This window comes from Solanum lycopersicum, chromosome 4, assembly GCF_036512215.1.
Source record: "Solanum lycopersicum chromosome 4, SLM_r2.1".
NCBI classification, from domain to species: Eukaryota; Viridiplantae; Streptophyta; class Magnoliopsida; order Solanales; family Solanaceae; genus Solanum; species Solanum lycopersicum.
In genome coordinates this window covers 55791091-55816689 of record NC_090803.1, presented here as the reverse complement: position 1 = coordinate 55816689, position 25599 = coordinate 55791091, and the positions used below count along the sequence as shown (strand labels likewise).

Here is a 25599-nt window from a genome sequence, read left to right as displayed (position 1 = left end):
AAAGAGATTCTTTAACCAGAAAGAAGTCGGTTCAAAAAAAAGTTTTGCATAGAGATGTTGAAAGGCATAGAAGACAAGAAATGTCTAATCTTTATGCTACTCTTAGATCACATCTTCCTCATATCAAGGTGAATTCAATTGCCTATAATTATATATTCTTCTCTTAATTTTATTGCATAAAACCTAATTACTATTAGGTCATGTGTTGAGCTAATTAAGACAATTTTTTTAAAAAAAACTTTTATGTTATAATTTTTATTAGGGAAAACGTTCATTACCAGATGACATGCAACAAGCAGTGAATCATATCAAAAACTTAGAGAATAATATCAAAGAACTTGAAATAAAGAGAAAAAAACTTGAAGATTTGGTCTTGTGTTCTTCCAAGGAGGATAAACATTTTGGTGATTATGTGAAAATAAACTTATGTGATTGTGGTGTGGAGATTTTGATCAATGAAAGGATTCCCCTCTCAAGAGTACTTGAAGAGCTAGTAAAGAGACAACTCAATGTTGTTAGTTGTGTCTCAACCAAAGTAGATGAAAGATTACTCCATAGGATTCAAATTGAGGTATATGTTCGTATGTCCATCTCATTTAAAAGTTTAAACAGTTTGATTGATCATACTTATATTTTACACGTCCCTGACAAACGAGTTTAATGTTTTTTTCATAAGCTTAACATGTGGATGATAATACTTTTGTGAATCACTTTGGACTAAAATTTCTCTCACATGTCAAGGAGATTCAACAATTTATATATATGCAAAAAAAAAATATTTTGTATTCTAGTATTCACACAATATATCTTTTTGATATAGGAAATTCAATTGAAAGTAATACAAGGCAAGCAAAAGTTCCAAAATTCACGGAGATATAGATCAAACAACATATATATAAGTTATTATGCTTGCATATCCATCAACCCTTGTGTCAACTAACTTTGCTATTCCTTTTTAAATAATGTGTGGAAGTGAGATTTTAACTATCTCTAGACCTTTGTCTACTATGATATTACGCGGATGATGCTCAATTCAACTTAGCCGGGGAAAGCACAGATGATAATCATGAGTGTTCCCACTGAAAAATGTTCAACGACTATTTTCATTGATATTTTGCCTGAATTGTGTGCGAAGAAAAAAAATAGTAATTGTTTTATATGAAAAAAAAATATTAGAAAGCTTTCAACTATTTCCCACCATGCATTGTTATTAGTATGCTAGAAAATGAGTGGGAAAATCATATTCTTGTACTGATTCGCGATTGGAAAAACCTTTGTTAGTGTATGGATGATTTAGTGTCATAATATTATTTTTGTTCATAATATATGCAGGAGAGTGATGTTTCATGCATGTGCATGGATGGTCTAGAACAAAAGCTTGCAGAGATGATTGTGTTCCACTCTTGAGTGAAGATTTGGGTATTTCCCTACTTCTAGTGATCATGATCAATTTAGTTTCAAGAATATATTTTCTATCTTATATAATTAGTAAAGTTTCTTTAATTTGTGACCTTTCTTGTTCTAATAAAAGCTTAATTATATCCTAAAAAACCTTGCCAATATTTTCATGACATTTTATCTCTAGATTTATACATATCTTACACTAATAATTAGTAGTGTTACCTTTTTAAAATGTGAGAAACTTTTTGTACTAGCAGGTCATACAATTATGTGATATTTATATATAGTCTTTAAAACGTGAGATTTGTAATTTTAAAAATAAAAGATAGATATCGGCTACGTAGTAAAGATGATATGATGATAGCAAGAAATATTTGTACTGACAATGTATGTTGTGAATGTTCAGTATGTTCTTATGAGTTCTTTATCTTGCATGCATGTATATGCTTTTCTTTTTAATTAAGAAAAGCAGCCCATATTGTTTGAATCTTACATGCATCATGCATGTATTCTCAATCTTCAAGCAATCAACATATAAATGAATACAATTGTTTTAGTTATTTTTTTTAAGATTAATTGAAGTTATGGAACACTTCTAAAGTACTAGTATTTTTTTTAAAAAAATATTATAGTAGGTTAATTATTATTTTTTAGGTTGAATTTATTGAGAAATATCTGAAATTGCATGACTTTTCACTTAGATGTCTAAATTTAGAGTTGTTTCGATTTAATACTCAACCTATTATAATTTTGTCTTATTTGGTACAAAATGTTGACATGACAAATGATATGCTAGTTGTGTAAATATTTTTACAGCGTTAATATTAATGCGTATATATATAACTTAACTCTACTATTTGGATTTCATTTTATGTGACAGAAAAAAGAATGCTTAATTAGATGGATATGTGGACATATTAGAAATGAGGATATATATACAAGACAACGTAGGGGTGACTTTCGTGGTAAAAGGTGCGACGAGCAATAATTGACATGTGAAAAGAAAGAGCATAGATACCTCAGTGAGGAGAGGTGCGCAAGGTTAACAATGATAGGTCTAAGTAGAGCTAAAACTACGTAGACAAAGGAGGAATTAAGAATACGTGACAATAAGACATATATATATATGACATGACAATAAGACATATATATATATGACATGACACATCTCCAATTCACCGAAGAAATAATCATAAATAGGAAAGCTTGTACATTGAATATACATGTAAACGTTAATGGTATAGTAGGTAGTCGACCAATTTCTCTTCTTTTTTTTTGGGGGAGGAGGGTTGGTTGGGGGGGGGGGGGGGGGACTATTGTTTATTATCCTCTTTCCTTTTAAGTATTTTCATCAAATACTTTTTTTTTTCAAATCAGTTTTGAAAAGTACTTTTATTAGATTAAAGATCCTCTAAAAATAGTCTCATTTTCCTACAAAAGTAGAAATAATGTTTACATACATGGTATCATATCTCTCAATCTTATCTATGTGTGAATTACACTGAATATATTATTATTGTTATATATATGACATATTTTTATTGCTACAAAAATATCATGACGTGTTTGAAACAAACTTCAAAAAAATAATTATTTTAGTCTTTGATTGAACTTCATACATAATCAAATTAATAATACCACATAAATTGAAACTGTGAAAGTATATATATGTATATACACTAGTAGAGCTTGAGGGAATGGTTCCAAGGAACTTCATTTGCTTGAAGTCTTGTACATAAATTTTATTTTAATTTATTTTTGTGAAAAAAGGTGAAAATCATAGAACAAAATAATTTTTGTTTGCTATTCCCAGTTTGTTCTTTTGTTCTGTGTTGTATTTAGGTGGATAATTCCACAAATGTTGGTTATATGTTGATTGTCGATGGAGTTACAAAGTGCAGTTAGTTTTTTAATTTAGGATTATATTTTTAAATTGTATATATTTCGCTTTATAATAAAGAATATTTGAATAACTTTTAATAAGTAAATAATATATTTTTGTATAATAGGTGGAAGAAGGGACAAATTTGATCCAATATATATGTGAAAGCTGGAGGATATTTTGAATCATTTCTAATACGTTAAGGATATTTTAAATTATTTTTCGTTTATTTTATTGATCTCTTTATTCATAAATATATTATCAAGGAAATAAATTAAATGACTTTTAAGATCTCAGACCTAGGGCTAACAAAAGTATCTTTTTATTTTGTCACTTACATTTATTTATTCAAAAGAAGATATCCCAACCAAAATTTGGGATATGTCTAATGAAAAATCCATTTGAAATCACAGGCAACAACTTCAGATTCCTATCCATTTAAATGGACATAATATCCATCAAGATCCAATTGGGGGTCCTCATGTTCCTTCTTCTCCTTGAAAAAAAAGTTAAATATCCCCTTTTTTTACTTCTAATTATTTGCTTTTTTAGCTATATAAATACTATTGATAGATCACAATTTTTAAAAATCTTTATTTATTCATTAAAAAAGAATCAAAAATACTCTTAAACTATACTTCGGCTCTAACCTATCCTTCTGGGCTGGCTCTATGCTTATTTGAATAATGCATTGGCCTGGGGGCCTCAATTTTTTTATCAATAATAAATTATGTGTTAATTTTTTTTTAAAAAATTGATTATTTATGATACAATATATTATTTTTTAAAAAGTATATTTTTAAATTCTCCTTAATCCTATTTAAATAGATGAAATGAAGAAGAATTGTTTTATTTTCTCGCAGTCTCTATGTTAATAGTTATTTTATTCCTTTAACTCCTTTTACCCTCTCTTCTTTAAATTTTTGATAAGTTAGAGTAATACTCTATTAAAAATATGAATCAATAGTCGAAAAGTGTTGAGCAAAGTGAATTGCAATTTTTTTTCTATTTCTTCAAATTAAGATTTAGAAACATTACAACAACCATAGTAAAATGTGGAGTGTACAAAATTATCAACTTCTTGAATCAAATTCTATGTTAACAATTCATATAATAATTGTCCACATAAGCAAATGTTTTTCAACGTTGATTTGATAAAAATCTTATCTAAAGCAAATAATTGAAAAAGAAATAAAGTAAATCAATTATAAAAAAAATATTAAGTATACTTTGCATTTAAAAATGTATTTTAAAAAAATAATGCATATGAAGTTTATTTAGAATTTAGGCCTCTAGTTGAAATTTCGCTTTAGGCCTCCGTTTGCGTTGAGCCACCCCTGCTATCCTTTTCGTCAAACTATCGGGTCAAAAGTGCACTTCATATTAACTGAAGTTGTTAAATGTCATGTGGATTTCACATTGCATGCCAATAGGGTTCCACTGTCACATAGACTAAATCCCTAAATCTTAATCACTCTTTTAATTTTTTTTCCTCGTTTCATTATTTTTCAAAAACGATTTCACCACTTCTACCTTATTTCGAGGCTAGGGTTTCACACTTTTCTTTGTCGCTGGGTTTCAAAGTGGATATTCATGGTTGTAGGTTAGTAAATTTCTTTTCTTATTTTATTATGCTTACAACTATGAATATTCACTTTGAAACCCAGCCCCGAAAAAAGTTATGAAATCCTAGCCGCGAAAATGAGCGAAAAGTTGTGAAATCCTACCATCATGCTTTGAAATTGTAAACACAATAAAATAAAAAAAAATATTTACTAACCTACAACCACGAATATCCACTTTAAACTCAACCCCAAAGAAAGCTATGAAACCTTAGCCGTGAAATGAGGTAAAAGGGGTTAAAGCATTTCTCGAAAACAATTACATAGGGGGGAGGGGGGAGGGGGGGGGGTAATTAGGATTTAGTAATTTAGTCTATGTGACAGTGGAACCCTATTGGCATGCAATGTGGCATACGCATAATATTTAACAAGTTCTGTTAACAAGAAGGATACTTTTGACCAAATAGTTTGATGGAAAGGTAGTTTTGAGCCGAAATATAGTTTAAGGGTAAATATGACCTATTTCAAATATTTTAAGGATATTTTTATATCCTTTTTCTTTTAGTCTATGTGGAAGTGGAACCCTATTGGCATGTGACATCTATGTGACATTTAAGGACACTTTTGACCCAATAATTTAATGAGAACGATAGTTTTGAGCTGAAATATAATTTAAAGATACATATAATCTATTTCAAATAATTTAAAGATATTTTAAACTCTTTTAAAAAAAAAATTAAGTTATTAATCTTCATCGGACACAATCAATATTTTGGTGGAATCACTGTTCGCAAAGAGGTGAAGGTCTTGAGACTACAAAATGTGTTTGATAATTAAGACTCAACAAAACGGCCAAATGGGACACTCTTGCATGTATTTTTTGTGTTCGATATTGATATTGGAATCCGATTAAATTTAAATTTATATTGAAAAACTTTATATTAAGGATAAAACACTTTTAACAAAGATGACTCTGTATCAAAAAAGACTTGGTGAAGCTTTTAATAAGAATGAACTTAATTTAACACTCAACCACAATCTTGCTGGTAACTCTTTGTATGTATCTTCATCTTCCATTCCAACCTCATCTGCAGTCTCAACGTCCTTGGTATTCCTTTCATCACCACCAATCACCTTTATATTATGGCTGTTCAAATTTGAACCAAATATATAGCCTGAATAAAAAAATAAGGTATTGATTTCAGTAATAATTTTGTTTTTGTTTTTGTTATAGTGTTATCGGTTCTTAATATTTGAGGTTTTTTTTCAACGGGTTAACTGATAACTTGATAGTAATTTACTAATTAATATTTATAGCATTCATTATATATAAAGTGCTTGACTTAGTGTTTAATTACAAACTTTATTTATGTTGCATCAAACTCTTGGTCATTGTAAAATGCGGTAATATTTGCTTTCGAGCAAGATATAATACTATTTGTCAACTCATATGTTTTTAGCCTATCTATCGATTGGTTACAAGAGGTTAGGCTCTTGTTAACATACATAAAAAGTGGAATTAAGAATAGAATAAGAGCAGCTTTACTCATACTTCTGCTTACGAAAAGATATAAGAAGCACCCTATAAACATGCAAGATCTCTTAGTAAGCCGGTGTATTCATTTGGTTTATCACTTTATTTTTAAGTGAGCTTCTATGATTTTTTTTTCCGTGTTAAATCTTAATATTAAACGGATAATCAAACCGACAGCGATCTATAATTGATAATCGAACAGACAACGATCTATAATCAATAAATCGATATCCGACAAGCCACTATTCTATAATGATTTAACATATTTACTACCCGATAACTGATTAGTCGAATCAAAAGCTTCAAAAGCATAACAGAACTTATTGATACGCAACCCTACTTTATATAGATGGACTTAATTTAATATTTGTGAAATTGTGAAAGCTTCATCTTTAGAACATTCATATCTTAGAAAATATTTTAAATAATATATAGTGTAACATAACATACTACATCACATACACATATTCAATAGTGTTTATACACACTTTTACATTTTCATACAAAGTATTTCATATTATATACAAAAGGGGGTAAATAGAGTAAAGAACTGAAATAATGGGCTCATTTTGATTATAAGCTCGAGTCAGTGACACTCCACTCTTCCTCACAACCTTACATGATATTTATAACCTAAGGTAACATTTTGTCAGTAAAAATAACAGAAATGTGTAAACCTACACTACATCCCTCCAAAACGAGTTCAACAATCGTAGAACAAGTTGTACAGTTGTATTGGTTGTTACGTAAATGGGGGATGCACTAGAAAGCCACTAATGTTGCTCCCTAGCAGTGTTAGTCCTTGGAACTTCTGATGATGACAGCGAAACAAAAGATGGACACGTATAATGAATACTATCCAGGTATACACAGCAAGGTTGGAGCATCCAAAGCCTGTATTATAGGTTCCTCAACTCTATGTTAGGGCATACATATATTCAATCCAGGTCAAGGCTTCACGACTGCTTGGTCTTCTCTAGTAACGATTGCATAGGCCGATCAATCAATCAGAAAAAAGTGAGCAAGCCAGCCTTCTCCACAAAGAGGGGCTTATGAAAATCTCAGATTATAAGAAATACTAAGTAGACTGCAATAAGGGTTCATTACTTTAAGATGATTTAATATGCTTGGATACAACGGGTAGACATAGTACCTTTTTTCAGTCAAGATAAACTTTGATGTCGATACCATTATCAATAAGGGACTGAACAACTGCTCTAATTTTCCCTTCGAATTTGTCCCTATCTCTAGGTGTATAAGAAGCAGTGTATACATCAGCCTCTCTTGCCCTGTCGGACAAGATCTGTCCGACAGACAAGCATGCAGGAATATCACTTCGTGATTTGAGAACTGCCTTGATATCTTTGGAGTTTGTACCAGCTACTGCAACCTGTTTGCATGTAACTCTATGGGTGATTGACGCTGAAATAAAGCGCTTTGATATGAAAACATCAAGTGTAAACGGTTCCATGTAAGCTACAGTCCGTTGCTTGAAAGACACATGCTTGTTTGGGTTCTTCGATTTTTTCCCCTTCTGGTAAGTATATGGACGACTATTGTCATCATCAACAAAATCTTCCACCCCGAAAAAGCTTCTAGGTGCTAAGGCAGGCTGCCAAACGAAGCAACAAACTTATTCAGGGGATACTATTTCAAAAATATTTAGGTCCATCTCTATAATAAGCTATAAATCCAAGTGCACATTAAGTTTGATTGTTCATCACACATATGTCAAGTGCAATGCCTAGAAAACATAAATGCAAGTATCATATGTGTGGAACCACATAATATCAGAGATGAAGTGGAACTTTTATATTTTTTAACACTAGCTAATGAATTAAACATTTTATCAGAACAGCAGTGCTACAAAGACAAAAGCAAAGCAATCACTTTACAATGTACATACACATCGCGTGCTAACACACAGAAGCACCACACTGTGATACTTGAGTGCTAATCTTTTCTCCCTTCTCCATCCCTCATATTTCTCAAGAATACACGAAACAAAGGGGAACAGTGTTTGGTATAAAAATAAGCCCATACATTCAAACAAAGGAGGAGGAAGACCACATTTTTAATATAAGCACAAACGCACAACCGTGGCAATGAAACCACGAGTATAAAAACCTGTAAGCAGGGCTGACATCAAGTGCTATATGGAGTCAACAGTGTTTCACTTCTCTCTCTTTCTCACAAGTCATTCCTTATCATTCTTTTCCCGGACAAAAGACTCATTCCTTATTTTAACTGAAGGACAGAAATCACTTCGAGCTCGGAGCTCATACTGAGCCAAAAATAAACGAGGGATTCAGAACTTTAATGAACTTATTTTGTTTTAAGTTTTGTGAAATATCCAATCTAAAAGCTTAAAAAAGATTTGTACTCCGATTCTACAATCTCTTCCCTCAACACAGTCCAAACCTATCTTTTTCTTGAAGCTGCAGCGCATTTCTGCTTCATTAATTATACAGAAGCAAAGGTGAAAAGATAACAGCAGGACACTAAAGAGACATAAGGTCAGCACTTCTTATTAAAGCCAGTTTCTATAAAGCCCAAATCCATCCATTCATCATGCCTTTAGATCAATTCACTGCAACCTTGTACAATATCACATACAGTTAACATAAAAAATGCACATATACATAATATACAATTAAGCAATCACATCTATAAATAATACAAGCATTTTTATATATAAGCATTCTCAGAACAAAGGAGAACCAACTGATTCCTCAATTAAGTGTAACCAACAATAAAGAGTTGATTTCAACAAAATGATGGTTGCTTCAAAATGCTTTATGTCCAAGATATGATTATTCCACCGGATTATAAAATGCATTGCAACTAAGAATAACAAAATATTTTTTACAATTTAGAAACGACCTACATTCTCCAGAACCTACCATTTGCAACTTCACCCTTTCATAATTACATGGTTCTATGATCAGAGAGTACCTTCCCAGTTACTTGACACTACTTAGAATAGTTTTTCATTTAAACATGTCTTAATGGAAGATATAAATACTGCTCAGTCATACTGCTTTTGACTTGATGTGAGATCTGCACAACAATTACTCCACTTTTACATGGTCCAACAATTTCTCAAACATTACATAACTCCAATATTAAAACTCTAAAACTATTCCAATTATTAAGGCTCTAGTTATATGAGGCTGGCAGTCAAACTTGGATGTCCGTGAATGTAGATTTATTAGGAGTCTAGACTCTCTAGAGAAAAATTAACTCTTGACTCACTTGAGCCTTTATCTCAATATGAAATTGACGTTCTGAAACAATAGAGTTCATTCCAACAATCTTTGTATGGAAACAAGAAGACATACTGATCCCCAGTAATTTGAGACATTCATCAGTCATGTTACCCTAGAGTCATTTGTATGAAAGTTAATAAGCACTCTTCTGCATTTATTTTACGTAAAGACAGTCTTTGTTTGAAAGATATACAAACACACCACTGGATAAAACAAACAAGAAACCTCAGAATTAACAAGTGGAGCTTAGATATAACTAGCCATGTCCTATTGGAGAACCATTCAAGTCAACAAGGCAGAAGCAAGAGCATTCAGTCACTCCTGCCAAAGTTATGTATGCACACACATATGAAAATTGAAAGGCTGCATGAACTAGTAGCATCAAGTCAAACCATTTTACCTTTGAAGTATGAAAACCACTAACTTGCGCACATAGATAAGGCCTCAACTTCTGACCTCCTCTAGTGCACAACATTTCAGAAACTAGTTTCAGCATATTCCCATAAAAAAAGGAGACCTTTGATCAATAAGACACAGTATTAGTTCATTAGTTCTACTACAATCCCACAAAATAGATAATTTGGGTTCCAGAATACAACACACCAATAGAAAATACTCCATCCATCCCAAATACACCCTCCTACTTATAAAAGATTAGAGTATGTTTCCATCCACAAATTTCAAGAAACAAACCCAAATCAACATGTTGGGTTGTGAGAACAAAGAAAAATACATAAAGAGGATTCATACAGCTTAAAGTATTTGAGCTTAAAATTTTTATTTCGTAATTTTCTATCAAACAAACTCGTTTTTTTTTATCAGTAAGTAATGACAATTTCAATGTTAGTAGAATCTTTATGGGCAATCCAATACTCATTGGCTGCCCAGCTAAAGCCTACCAATTGTTCTCCAGCCATATTTACAGCAGAAACACATCTCTTAAGTGGGTTTCCAAGAATAGGACGCATTTCTATCAAGAAAATTCATGACCCATTATTTTATTAGTGTTCTTCATCACACCTAAAGAGAAAAAACCTACTATAAATTAAAAAAGAAGAAGTTGGTATTCAATGAGGCATTTCGTCAAACAACAAGCAGACATTCATCAATTAAGTCTTTCGTCAAGTCTAAGACTATCTTAGATACATCAAAATGATAAAAGAATTGAAGATAACACCTGCAGAGAAAGTTTTGTTAGAGTAAACTGCAGAGAAAAGAAGAACATTTATCACCTTTCACCCCTAAGTCGCCGGTTTCTCTTGCTCTTGTTTTTTTTCCTTTGAACATCAAATTGTCTTCTTACTTTTGTGTATATTTAAGAATGGGACAAAATGATCTCAAATTTTGATAACTCGTTCAATCTATTCATATTTTAATTAGTTGGGTAAGTAAAATAATTATTATAATAAACTTAATTATGCTTTGCAGAAATGGTTTACATATTTATCGTTCAAGTTGTATCGATTGTATAATTTGTGGATTTGTATTATTCGCGAGTACGTTTGTATAATTAAGTTATTTGTATAAACTAGAAATATCAAATTATACAAATATAAACATCTAAACTTTAACCAATTATAAAAATTAATGTTACCCCACCAAAATTGATATTCTAGACTCAACAGAACAGATGAAACAACCAACGGAGGTTGTCTTGATAGACTATTGACCTTAGTTAACATTTATAAAAACAAACAAAACAATGTAACGCCAAACACTACAAAGTCATCCTAATCACCTCAAGATCCTATCCAAAGGTCGTTCTAGACCAAAATCGACTGTTAGAAGATAACCGTATTGATAAAATTATCATTCGAACATATTTACCAAGAATGTTGATCAAAGTCAAACATTAGTCAAACTATCAAAATTTCTCGCCCAAGGACTCAAACTCACGTCAAAGGCCTCGAGACCCAAACCAACTATGCCACTAGCCCGAAATAGAGCTTTTGGAGCCAATGGAATTAACAGAAATCTCATACTACGTTAAACTCTCCAAATGTTAACCAAATTTAACTCTTTCACTTAAAACCTACAAGAAGGGGAAAACTCACAACTCACTCCGGACACACGTGTATCTATCCCAAATCACCACAAGTACAACACAAAAGCTAATAGAAGGGGAATTTTTTTTAACAATCACACAAAAGCACACAAAAGACCAAGAGGATTATTATAGAAAAAAAATTCTATATATATATATGTGAATTACACACTATACATATATTTATTGTATCAAATTCATGGAGTGAGGCGAGCAAGAGAGTAAAAAACATGTGGATTCACTTGGATGAATTGCATCTTGAACAAATTATACCTAATTTTGACCCTATGAATTGAATATATATGTATGTGGAAATATCTAGACACACCATATACATGTATTCAAAGTCTAAAATCCTTTAAGATTCATAATATTATAAACTAGGAGTGTCAAATGCGCGGGTTGGATTGAAATTGAAAATATCACAATAGGTTGAATAAAAATCGTGTTGGGTCTTGACCCGCCCAAGTTTACTTTGGCTTCAAATGGGTTGGGATCAAATGGGATAAAAAATGGGTTGAGTCTTGACCCATCCAATTTGACCCGACTAAACTAAATAATTTAACATATTGATATTTAACTTTTATAATCACAATTTAAATTTTCGGTCAAGAATAAAAGTAACAAATGGAAAGATAAATCCTAAAAGATGTTAAATAATATTAATTCATACCTTCAATATAAAAACATATCTTAATAAAAAGTTTTAAAACGGGTTGAAATTAGATATTGAATTAGGCTCAATTGGGAATTCTCTTCAAATAGGTTAAAGCTTGAATGAGTTGAGATTGAACCCAATTCAAATTATCTTGAGCCCAACCGTAAAAATTTTGGACGGGTTACCTATGTTTGGATTTATTTTTTACATCTCTATTATAAACTAACGTAAATCTAAGTAATTAACTCTTAAATTAGTGAGATTTCTATATGTTAGCCTACTTTTAAATATTTATTATGTTTACAAATGAAGAAACTTTACCAATTAACTCGCCTTTTTAAATATTTATAAATTAAAAATATAGTAGTACAATTTTTATGTGTTTTGTTTATTGTCATTCAAACAATGGTACTCGCCATGGGTTCTCTTGTCGTGTATATTATTTTTATACTAGATATATCTAGGAATGTACGTCAGCAATGATTTAATATATGTTAAATTTTTTACTTTAATTTATGAAACATAGATGAAATTTTGAGGAGACGATCAAATATTAGTTTTATAAAAAATATTTAAAGATATTAATAATTATGATTTATAATATTTTTTAATTTTTAGCATCAGTTTCAAAATTTTACTCCACCTGTTTCAATTTAAATGACACAAATAAAATATTTACATGCATGATTTAAAAATATTTTTAGTTGTTAATTATTGTGATTTATAGTACATTTTATGTAATTTTTAAATAATATTTTTCACTCACTCTGTCTCAATTTATGTGGCACTGATAGAATTTCGAAAGTCGATCAATTTTTTTAAAAATATTTAAACATATTTGAGTAGTTAATTATTTTGAGCAATAACACTTTTTAAATATACAACCAAATACTTCAAGTTGTTAATTATTATGATTTACGATAATTGTAAGGTTATTTTCAAATAAATAACATAATCAAAAGTATAGTAAGACAAATAAATTAAAATGAATAAAATATAAGGTGGGTCCCACACCTTTAACTACAAGCAAATTGCTGAAGTTGACACGTGGTCATGAGCTATGTGCTTGTAGACTCTTCTACAATACGGAATTAACTAGGTAATTTTGCGCTTTGTGCGATCATAATTGACTTCATTTAGTTTTAGAATGATTCTTAACTAATATCCAATAATAGAAATAACTTAAGTCATTGCAATTTTTTTGAACTTAAATGTAGAAATTTGAAATTGTCACATATCTTAAGAAGCAATAATGAATGATTGAAAAATACAATTTTTTTAGATCAATTTTACCTTCTAATACTTGTGGTTTTGGATGGTCACAATTTATTTTCTTGATATAATGTCTTCTCGATATTGCATGATCTAATGTAAAATAATTAAGCATTAAGATACACACTTTCTTATATCCCATTCCGGGATATATAAGGAAAACGATAGAGAAGAAATAAATTCCTGATTTGGAAGAGGTTTAGGAAGAGACAAATAAATTACTTATGTTAAAACTTTTAGCAATTGAAGAAATCAAGATGGAGTTCTGTGCTCAAATTTTGATTTGAACTAATACTTGATTTTGGGTAATACTAAAATCTTAAAGATTCTTGCATGAGAAAGACTGCGATATGGACTCGGTCATTATGAAGTGAAAGGGGCCAAAATTTTTGTCCCTTGATGTCACCATGGCTAGCTGAGAAGAGGTCATTGCTTGCTCATAGAGATCAACATTTGCAAGGCTAGCTACTGTAAAAGCGATGAGATCATCATATTTTACTAGGTGCATTCATGATCTCATCATCATATACAGTAGTTAGCCTTGCAACGATATAGTCTAAATAAACAAATGACGACCTCCTCTCGGTAGCACTAGGGCATCAAAGAACAAAAATTGTGCTCGCTTGCACTTTATGGTCACGAGCCTCGTGTCGTAGCTCCCCATATCTTCCTGATTCAAAAACTTCAAAGTTATAAGAAGAGTGAGACAACGGTCTATTTTTGAGTGTTCAATGAAGAAGAAAGAGTGAGTAAAAGGACTATTATATAGATTCTAGTACAGTGAAAGAGTGTGAATGGATATCATATCATATTACTTATAAGGAATATTAATTTAAATGATATTTGTCAAAGATATAAAAAATTGAGGAATGTTAATTTAAATAATAGCGGTCAAAGATATCAAATAATAAGTTAAATATGCCAGTCAAATATATCAAAGATTAATGTAAATAATGTCGGTCAAAGATATAAAAGATTAAGGAATGCTAATTTAAATAATGCCGGTCAGATATATGAAAGATTAATTTATATATTGACCGTCAAAGATATCAAAGATTAAGGAATGATAATTTAAATGATGCCGGTCAAAAATATCAGTGATCAAGAAATATTAGTTTAAATAATGTCGGTCAAAGATATCAAAGAATGTCAAAGCCATTCAATATTTATAATTTAAACAATATTATATTTTTTTACACGTGGCCATATTTTCACACGCTTTCATTTACATGTGCCAATTATTTCCACGCTCCTTTATTTACACATGCCACTTTTTCAAGTCTTTGACATCTATCGTGATCAAATCATCCACTTATTGGCTTTGAGTAAGGCCTCCTTACTTTCAGAGGACTCTAGTATTATGATTTGTTAGTAGTGACATTTTGAGGTGTTGTGGATATTGTCGCGACATCTATCCTTATACAGTAGAGGCTAAATAGATAAATAGTCTTAGTCAATCTTTCAGTATCCAGTTTCAAATGTTTCTTTAAAACTTTATATTTAATATTCAGCCTTTTCAGATATCTTTGAGATTTATTTAACTATTTTCAAACAATTTCAATTTTAATGCTTATGTATGTTTGATTTAGTCCTTCTCTAATAGTTTGTCAGGACAAGGGTTCGCTTCGGCAACAACAAGAGTTCTTGAGTGTCAATCACGTTTAGGTTGTAGGTTCGGTGTATGACAAAAGTGTCCTAAATTTCTATTATGTTAATACTTTTAGACTAAGTTTGATTGGATCGGCCTGTTGACGGTTATTATGTTTCACAACGGACATTGGTAGTGTATCTTTGTTAATTTAATTTCGTAGTGAGATCTTGTTGGGATTAGGTTATTGGCATAGTTCCTCCAAGTATTTTCCTTTGCCTTCACTACCTATTACCTTTGTCCCGTTCTCTTATCTCTACTTGCTTATATTGTGCATTACCTAGTTCGTAGTTGCTTGTAACATTACACTTTCCTTGCCTTTCATACTTTTTATAATCCTTGGAGCTCATTCAGAGTATGAATTTTGAGTACCATTTCCCTAGTACTCATACTACACTTTTGCACCCTACAAATCATAGTATGAATTCTCGTCTTTGACATGTTCCTCATAACCAACAACTTTGGCTCAGAGACTTAAGGTGAGCTCTTGATGTTTAAAGTTTCCATTCTCCCTCTATTTTAACTAGAATGGTTTTTATTTTGTATAGTATGAGATGTTTTTTTTTGTTATATATATTTTTTTAATTTACTTTGTACTCTTGATGTAATTAGTAGCTTGACTACTAATTAATACCAGATCTTGGGTTGTAAAATGTATATTTCTCTCTCTCTTGTTTTTTTGCTTTCTATGTTTGTTATCCATCTTCTATATTCTTCTCTTCTACGTGGTATCTCGTTACTTTGGTTCTGGACTATGAGTTCACCTTACCATATTGATATATGCCATCATGATATGAGATTTTAGGTGATGATAAATTGGTATCAGAATCAAAGTTCACCAGATACTTCTATATTCTATATTTGGGAGGCTATAGGGTAGGAAATCCCATTTTGAAGTGCTTATTGTGTGCATTTACTTCGATCAGCCTCTAAAACATTATTTCAATACTCTTTCTTAGATGGATACCTTGAAGTATTCGATGGATGCAAATGAGATGTCAACCCATATTACTTATGCAAACTCTTGATTTTGATCCTTCGCTAAGGGTAGATCTTTGAGGATGTTCAGAGCAACCACATATTCTTTTAGCCTGGCTACGATAAGATTTGAGGCTTAGGTACACCAAATGATTCTCAATCCAGATTCTCCCACATTGTTTCCTATTGAGAAGGATTTGACGGGGGGATTTTTTAGAAGATTAGTTTTACCTTATCTTTTAATCGAGAATTTGGTAACATCTGTTTCTCCTAGAAGTTGATCATTCGAGGACCAGGGAGCTAGCGTGTTTTTATACCTACATTAGTATAGTAGTGATAGCCTCTTGCCCCGAAGTGGACACTTCTCAGTATAAGTCATCATCACTCTCAACTTATTAAACTCATGGCAGTAATAACTCAAGTTATATATGGCTTTGAGGCAGGTTGTGATGCCCATGTTGGACAGAGTTTAGGTTTGGCTTCCCGTGGTTTTTGTTTTGAGATTTTAGGCCATTGGGTTCATTATATTCCAATCGAGCCATCTCAACAACTTATGTTTGATAGGAAATGCTATGAATATAGTGTAACATAACATACTACATCACATACACATATTCAATAGTGTTTATACACACTTTTACATTGTCATACAAAGTATTTCATATTATATACAAACAGGGGTAAATAGAGTACATAACTGAAATAATGGGCTCATTTTGATTATAAGCTCTAGTTAGTGACACACTCTTCCTCACAACCTTACATGATATTTATAACCTAAGGTAACATTTTGTGTTAGTAAAAATAACAAAAATGTGTAAACCTACACTACATTTGTCACGCCCCGAGCTACCTTCGAGACGCGGACGCATAACCTAGGGACCACAAGTGATCCCAAGCTAACCCTGCTGACATGATCATGAGCATACTAAATATAATAAACTATTGCGGAAGCTAAATCATACTTAAAATGAAAAGATGGGGAATACCCATATTCTATAACTGAGATATTTGAAAACAATGAGTTTAATACAGCTGAATCTAACTATGTCTGAAAATAGCCTCTAAACTAGACTAGAAATACTGGGACAAGCCCCAGTTTTATCTAGCAAAAACTGAAACTAAATGACTAAAGACTGAAATAAAACTAATGATTGTTGTCCTCGGAGAATGAGGACTCACCACTAAATCTGCTGAACTGGAGATCGGAAAATCGATCTATGCGTGATCTGGATGGTGAGAACCTGAACCTACATCACGAGAAGATGTAGCACACATATGCGTCAGTACTTGAAAGGTACTGAGCATGTAGGATAGAGTAAAACTGAAATAAAACATAACTGAACAAGCACAAAAACAAGTGTAATAATCTGAACGTGATGTGCTGATTTCTGAGCTAACTGGATGCAATGACCAATTTATAACATGCTGAAACTGAATACTGAATATACTGATAAATGGTCAATGCAAAGAGTTTGACTGAACTGTGGGAGCTACTAATAACCGATAATAAAACCACATGAGCTAAATGTGGAGTCCGATGTGTACGCCCCATCGAGAGGATCCAATATACCCTACCAAAGGTATAAAGACATGCTGGCGTGATCACTAAAATGATTGCCCACAGAGGGGACTTACAACCTACTCGACTAGTAGTTCTGGGACTATTGGGTACGCTAAACCCTAGTCCAACTCGGTATTATGCTACTCCCAATGAATTCTGCAAATTAACTGATTATTTCTGTAAATACTGGATAGCTCAAAACTGAACATGCAAACTGAGAATATAACAATTAATCTGGTAATTATGTAGTTATAACTGAGACATGTATATCTGAAGTGTCTGAAATATATGACCTAGCATGTGTAATTCAAGAACTAAAGAAATACAAAGCTAGGGTTTTGAAATTCATACGATAATCTGAGTAATAACATGATAATTCAATTTGGAACATATATTTAATAAATTCATGAAGTTATATCAAAGTTCTAGAACCCCTAGGCTTAATCATGATAAAAGAATCAAGAACTGATTGAAACTAAGGAACCAATAGGTGAAAGGAACCCACTAGTGAAATCCCACATATTTGGTGATAAAATCCACGGAAAAATACTTAAGTTTTGGGGCTGGAACTGATGGAACTTGTGGCGTTCTTGAACAAGGGTTCTTGAGCTTTTTTTTTCCTTTCTTGCTTCTATTTTTTCTATGTTTTGATTTAATGATTTGACTTGGATATGATTTAATTATGTTTCTAGGCTTAAACTGACTAAAATCTGATAATTTAGGGTCAAAACGACGTAACTTAGGGTTTAAACGAAGTGGAAAAGGTCAAAAAGACCCTTGGGAAGGTTGCTGTCGGGCCTCACGACTGCCAGGACAGACGGTCCGTCGTGCGCCCGACATCCCGTCGTTGGGTCCGTCGTGAGGGCCTGTTCGACAGTCCTTTACTAAAATGGGCATAACTTTTTAGTCAGAGGTCTGATTTTAAAACGGTCGGTGGCTATGGAAAGATAATTCAATTATATATCTGTGCGTTGGTTGTGGAAGACCTAATTCATTTTTTACTAAGAGTTATGATCATTTTAAGTTGACCCAACTACATTTCCCCTTAAATGGCTGCAAATTTTCCACATACGGACCGTAGGTCCACCTACGAACCATGTTGGTCATCCATAGCTCTTGTAAGAGAGTGGTTGAAGGGAGTCTTGATCGACAGTTACGGATTTCGGATCGTCGTTTGACCTACGGAACGTAAGTCCATCCGTCGTCCAAGACTTAAACAACTTTTCTAGGCTGAAATTTTTGAGAGTTTCTGATTCCATCGATGGTTGTGCAGGACGGACTGTGGTTCAGGCTACGGTCCGTCTCATGCCACCGTTGGTAGCACCTGTAGATTTTTCTAAAAAACTAATTTTTGTGCTGTTTTGGCTACGGGGTGTTACATTATCTCCCCCTTGGGAACATTCGTCCTCGAATGAAGACTAAACTAGCTGAAATAGAGGGAGAGAGATGCAAACCCCGCTACTAAACACTGAGAACTGAGTTTTGACTGAATTGAGTTCTGAGTACGTGCAATTACGCTAAAAATGAAAGTACAAATTGAGGGAACATGATTCAAAAATTGAATTTACGCATGAATGACTGTAAAACTGAAGAGGAACTATTACCTCAAGCTGGAGTGGAATCGAAAGGAAAAAGGTAAGCATACTTGTCTTTCATGGCTGCTTCTGCTTTCCAAGTAGCTCCCTCTACGGACTGACTCCTCCACAAAACCTTGACTGAAGCGACTTCTTTGTTTCTCAACCTTCTAACCTAACAGTCAAAAATCTCAACTGGTACATCCTCATAAGAAAGATTATATTTCACCGCCACACTCTCTAATGGCACTATAGAGGCTGGGTCACCCACGCACTTCTTCAAGAGTGAGATGTGGAAGACCGGATGCACTGCTGCTAATTTTGCTGGAAACTCTAACTCATATGCCACCTTGCCAATCCTTTTCAAGATCTTGTAAGGGCCTACATATCTAGGACTGAGCTTCCATTTCTTTCCAAATCTCATCACCCCTTTCATAGGTGAGACTTGTAGAGAAACCAATCATCAACTTGGAACTCTAGTTCCCTTCTCCTTACACATGCATAAGATTTTTGACGACTTTGGGTTGTCTTAAGTCTATCTCTAATGAGTTGCACTTTCTCCATAGCATAAAGGACTAAATCTGGCCCTATCAAAGCTTCTTCACCTACTTCAAACCAACCAACAGAAGATCTACATCTACGCTCATATAAAGCCTCATAAGGGGCCATCTGAATGCTGGAATGGTAGCTATTATTGTAGGCAAACTCAATAAAAGGAAGGTGATCATCCCAACTACCTTTGAAATCGATCACACAAGCTCTCAACATATCCTCTAAGGTCTGAATGGTACGCTCTGCCTGCCCATCCGTCTGTGGATGAAATGTTGTACTAAGGTTGACTTGAGTACCAAGACCTTTTTGAAATGACTTCCAGAAATGAGAGGTAAACTGAGGACCTCTATCTGAGATGATAGACAAAGGAACCCCATGCAACCTCACAATTTCAGTAAGGTAAAGCTTGGCATAGTCCTCTGCCGAATATGTAGTGTTGACCGCCAAAAAGCGAGAAGGCTTAGTCATCCTATCAACTATCACCCAAACTGAGTCATGCTGTCTGCGAGTACGAGGTAACCTGTGAGATCATCTTTCTGGACTTAAGGTAAGAAATAAATGGACCCATAGGCGCTAAGCTACTACCCTTCTATTCTAATATTGGTTCGTTGGGAAATTGAAAACGAACAATCCTTGTTCTTCAATCGACTGAGGCATAACATGAGTGTAACCAATCCATACCTAGAATGACATCGAAGTCTACCATTTCTAACTCTACTAGATCTGCTGAGGTGACTTTCTGAGAGATTCTGATAGGACAATTTCTGTATACCGTCTAGCTATAACTGGGTCACCGACTGGAGTAAAGATTGAGAAAGAATCTGAGAGAGTTTCTGGACTAATACTGATTTGGACTGATATACTGAGTTACAAAAGACCAAGTCATGTCTGTTGTCTTTCCACTGAGTGAACCATATGTGAGTCTCATCCTTGAGTTTGTAGGATGCCTATCTCACATATAACTACCAGTTACTGATATCACACCAAATATTTTCTTGACCTTATTAATGAACTTCTGTGGGTCCTTACCAACTTTGGACCCTAAAAACTTAGACAGATTCATCCTAATAAAATTATAAACTCTGGTTGCCATTGATCAATCAATTCCATTAGTAGGAAGTAGAACCTACTGATTATTCTAGTTTGTCATACTCTTGACCAAAAGCAGAATTGACTTTCTGAAATTCTGCATGTGAACTTCCTTGTCTGGTACTAGAGGAACTGTTTTTGAACTTCCTTGTCTGAAATTCTGCATTTGAACTTCCTAAGCTTATACTGAGCCAAAAATGAACGAGGGATTCAGAACTTCAATGAACTTGTTTTGTTTCAAGTTTTGTGAAATATCCAATCTAGAAGCTTAAAAAGGATTTGTACTCCGATTCTACAATCTCTTTCCTCAACACAGTCCAAACCTATCTTTTTCTTGAAGCTGCAGCGCATGTCTGTTTCATTAATTGTACAGAAGCAAAGGTGAAAAGATAACAGCAGGACACTAGAGAGACATAAGGTCAGCACTTCTTATTAAAGCCAGTTTCTATAAAGCCCAATCCATCCATTCATCTTGCCTGATTCACTGCAACCTTGTACAATATCACATACAGTTAACATAAAAAATGCACATATACATAATATACAATTAAGCAATCACATATATAAATAATACAAGCATTTTTATATATAAGCATTCTAAGAACAAGATAGAACCAACCGATTCCTCAACTAAGTGTAACCAACAATAAAGAGTTGATTCAACAAAATAATTGTTGCTTCAAAATGCTTTATGTCCAAGGTATAATTATTCCACCGGATTATAAAATGCATTGCAACTAAGAATAACAAAATATTCTTTACAATTTAGAATACATTCTCCAGAACCTATCATTTGCAGCTTCACCTTTTCATAGTTACATGGTTCTATCATCACAGAGTACCTTCCCAGTTACTTGACACTATTTAGAACAGTTTTTCATTTAAACATGTCTTAATGGAAGATATAAATACTGCTCTGTCATACTGCTTTTGCCTTGATGTGAGATCTGCACAACAATTACTCCACTATTACATGGTCCAGCAATTTCTCAAACATGTCTGTACATCTCTAATATTAGAACTCTAAAACTATTCCAATTATTAAGGCTCTAGTTATATGAGACTGGCAGTCGAACTTGGACGGAAGGAGAAACAATGTCCGTGAATGTAGATTTATTAGGAGTCTAGACTCTCTAGAGAAAAATTAACTCTTGACTCACTTGAGCCTTTATCTCAATATGAAACTGTCGTTCTGAAACAATAGAGTTCATTCCAACAATCTTTGTATGGAAGCAAGAAGACATACTGATTCCTAGTAATTTGAGACATTCATCAGTCATCTTACCCAAGAGTCATTTGTATGAAAGTTAATAAGAACTCTTCTACATTTATTTTACGCAGTGTTTTGGGAAGCGAAAAGCGGAAAAAAGCGACGAGGGCTTGCTTCACAGAAGCGAGAAGCGTGAAGCGAAGCGCGCGCTTTTTGTAAAAAAAGCGACATTAAGTATAAAAATAAAAAATATTAAATTAACTAAATAGATGTAATAGTCTTAGATTGAAAGAAATTACATAGGCCAAAATACTCATAAGTCATAACATATAAAGCAAAAAATTAAAAACATAATTAAATCACAAAGATTCAAACTCCTATTCTTCAACAAGGCTAACACACAGAAGCACCACACTGTGATACTTGAGTGCTAATCTTTTCTCCCTTTTCCATCCCTCATATTTCTCAAGAATACACGAAACAAAGGGGAACAATGTTTGGTATAACAATAAGCCCATACATTCAAACAAAGGAGGAGGAAGACCACATTTTAAATATAAGCACAAACGCACAACAGTGGCAATGAAACCACGAGTATAAAAGCCTGTAAGCAGGGCTGACATCAAGTGCTATATGGAGTCAACAGTGTTTCACTTCTCTCTCTTTCTCACAAGTCATTCTTTATCATTCTTTTCCCGGACAAAAGACTCGTTCCTTATTTTAATTGAAGGACAAAAATCACTTCGAGCTCGGAGCTCATACTGAGCCAAAAATAAACAAGGGATTCAGAACTTTAATGAACTTGTTTTGTTTTAAGTTTTGTGAAATATCCAATTTAAAAGCTTAAAAAGGATTTGTACTCCGATTCTACAATCTCTTCCCTCAACACAGTCTGAACCTATCTTTTTCTTGAAGCTGCAGAGCATTTCTGCTTCATTAATTATACAGAAGCAAAGGTTAAAAGATTACAGCAGGAAACTAAAGAGACATAAGGTCAGCACTTCTTATTAAAGCCAATTTCTATAAAGCCCAAATCCATACATTCATCATGCCTTTACATCAATTCACTGCAACCTTGTACAATATCACATACAGTTAACATAAAAAATGCACATATACATAATATACAATTAAGCAATCACATATATAAATAATACAAGCATTTTTATGTATAAGCATTCTCAGAACAAAGGAGAACCAACTGATTGCTCAATTAAGTGTAACCAACAATAAAGAGTTGATTTCAACAAAATGATGGTTGCTTCAAAATGCTTTATGTCCAAGGTACGATTATTCCACCGGATTATAAAATGCATTGCAACTAAGAATAACAAAATATTTTTTACAATTTGGAAACGACCTACATTCTTCGGAATCTACCATTTGCAACTTTACCCTTTCATAGTTACATGGTTCTATCATCAGAGAGTACCTTACCAGTTACTTGACACTATTTAGAACCGTTTTTCATTTAAACATGTCTTAATGAAAGATATAAATATTGCTCAGTCATACTGCTTTTGCCTTGATGTGAGATCTGCACAACAATTACTCCTCATTTACATGGTCCAACAATTTCTTAAACATGTTTCTACATAAGTCCACTATTAAAACTCTAAAACTATTCCAATTATTAAGGCTCTAGTTATATGAGGCTGACAATCAAACTTGGATGTCCGTGAATGTAGATTTGTTAGGAGTCTAGACTCTCTAGAGAAAAATTAACTCTTGACTCACTTGAGCCTTTATCTCAATATGAAATTGACGTTCTGAAACAATAGAGTTCATTCCAACAATCTTTGTATGGAAACAAGAAGACATACTGATCCCCAGTAATTTGAGACATTCATCAGTCATGTTACCCTAGAGTCATTTGTATGAAAGTTAATAAGCACTCTTCTGCATTTATTTTACGTAAAGAGAGTCTTTGTTTGAAAGATATACAAACACACTACTGGATAAAACAAACAAGAAACCTCAGAATTAACAAGTGGAGCTTAGATATAACTAGCCATGTCCTATTGGAGAACCATTCAAGTCGACAAGGCAGAATCTAGAACATTCAGTCACTCCTGCCAAAGTTATGTATGCACACACATAGATAAGGCCTCAACTTCTGACCTCCTCTAGCGCACAACATTTCAGAAACTAGTTTCAGCATATTCCCATAAAAAAAAGGAGACCTTTGATCAATAAGACACAGTATTAGTTCATTAGTTCTACTACAATCCCACAAAATAGATAATTTGGGTTCAAGAATACAACACACAAATAGAAAATACTCCATCCATCCCAAATACACCCTCCTACTTATTAAAGATTAGAGTATGTTTCCTTCCACAAATTTCAAGAAACAAACCCAAATCAACATGTTGGGTTGTGAATTTGTAATTTTCTATCAAACAAACTCGTTTTTTTATCAGTAAGTATTTGAGCTTAAAAGTTTGAATTCGTAATTTTCTATCAAACAAACTCGTTTTTGTATCAGTAAGTAATGACAACTTCAATGTTAGTAGAATCTTTATGAGCAACCCAATACTCATTGGCTGCTTAGCTAAAGCGTACCCATTGTTCTCTATCCATATTTACAGCAGAAACACATCTTTAAAGTGGGTTTCCAAGAATTAGGACGCATTTCTATCAAGAAAATTCATGACCCATTATTTTATAAGTGTTCTTCATCACACCTAACTAGAAAAATCGTGGATAAATTAAAAAAGAAGAAGTTGGTATTCGATGAGGCATTTCGTCAAACAACAAGCAGACATTCATCAATTAGACTTTCATCAACTCTAAGATTAATTTAGGTACATCAAAATGATAATGAATTGAAGATAACACCTGCAGAGAAAGTTTTGTTAGAGTAAATTGCAGAGAAAAGAAGAACATTTATCACCTTTCACCCCTAAGTCACCGGTTTCTCTTGCTCTTGGTTTTTTCCTTTGAACATCAAATTGGATTCTTTCTTTGGTTGTGTATATCAAAGAATGGGCTAAATGGCCCATTTGAAGTGGACCAACTACTTTGATAATCCGACAAAATTATCTCATATTTTGGCAACTCACTCCTATTCATATCTTAATGGGCTAGATAAGTGAAATAGTCATTATAATAAACTTAATTATGCTTCATAACAATGATTTACATATTTATAATTTAAGTTATCTCGTTTATATAATTCACGAGTTTAATATAATTTTGCGGGTACGTTTGCACAATTCAGTTATTTGTATAAACTTGAAACAAGAAATTTATACAAACACACATCTGAAACTATTAGTAGTTGTAAAAATTAATGATACCCCATTAAAATTGATATTCTAGACTCAACAGAACAGATGAAACAACTAACGGAGGTTGTT

The 25599-nt window shown here is 32.9% G+C and overlaps 1 protein-coding gene, 2 long non-coding RNA genes and 2 other non-coding genes across 5 annotated transcripts; 1 reads left to right on the top strand and 4 right to left on the bottom strand.

Annotated features, from left to right (window-relative positions):
* LOC104646930 (uncharacterized) lies at positions 1-3579 on the top strand. Its single transcript, XR_011220771.1, has 4 exons — positions 1-128; positions 263-571; positions 1333-1419; positions 3411-3579. It is a non-coding gene; the product is annotated as an uncharacterized lncRNA (long non-coding RNA).
* A 3237-nt stretch (positions 3580-6816) lies between these two features.
* LOC101253374 (uncharacterized) lies at positions 6817-11065 on the bottom strand. Its single transcript, XM_004237328.5, has 3 exons — positions 10881-11065; positions 10049-10165; positions 6817-7991 (listed from the first exon to the last, which is right to left on the bottom strand). Exons 2-3 carry the CDS (start codon positions 10142-10144, stop codon positions 7539-7541), a joined length of 549 nt encoding a protein of 182 aa, XP_004237376.1. The 5' UTR covers positions 10145-10165; positions 10881-11065; the 3' UTR covers positions 6817-7538.
* Positions 10487-10591, bottom strand: LOC112941434 (small nucleolar RNA snoR103). The gene has a single exon (XR_003246717.1). It is a non-coding gene; the product is annotated as a small nucleolar RNA snoR103 (small nucleolar RNA).
* A 6145-nt stretch (positions 11066-17210) lies between the features above and the next one.
* Positions 17211-25280, bottom strand: LOC109120143 (uncharacterized). Its single transcript, XR_002027648.3, has 3 exons — positions 25134-25280; positions 19417-24420; positions 17211-17498 (listed from the first exon to the last, which is right to left on the bottom strand). It is a non-coding gene; the product is annotated as an uncharacterized lncRNA (long non-coding RNA).
* Positions 24742-24846, bottom strand: LOC112941437 (small nucleolar RNA snoR103). The gene has a single exon (XR_003246720.1). It is a non-coding gene; the product is annotated as a small nucleolar RNA snoR103 (small nucleolar RNA).
* Positions 25281-25599: the final 319 nt, after the last annotated feature.

What these genes read in the sequence shown, in the direction of transcription:
- LOC101253374 (XM_004237328.5), bottom strand. Translation starts at nt 10,144, where the DNA reads ATGCTGAAACTAGTTTCTGAAATGTTGTGCACTAGAGGAGGTCAGAAG. An exon ending in GTGGTTTTCATACTTCAAAG is followed by an intron (nt 7,992 to 10,048) that starts GTAAAATGGTTT and finishes TTCGTTTGGCAG; the next exon opens with CCTGCCTTAGCACCTAGAAG.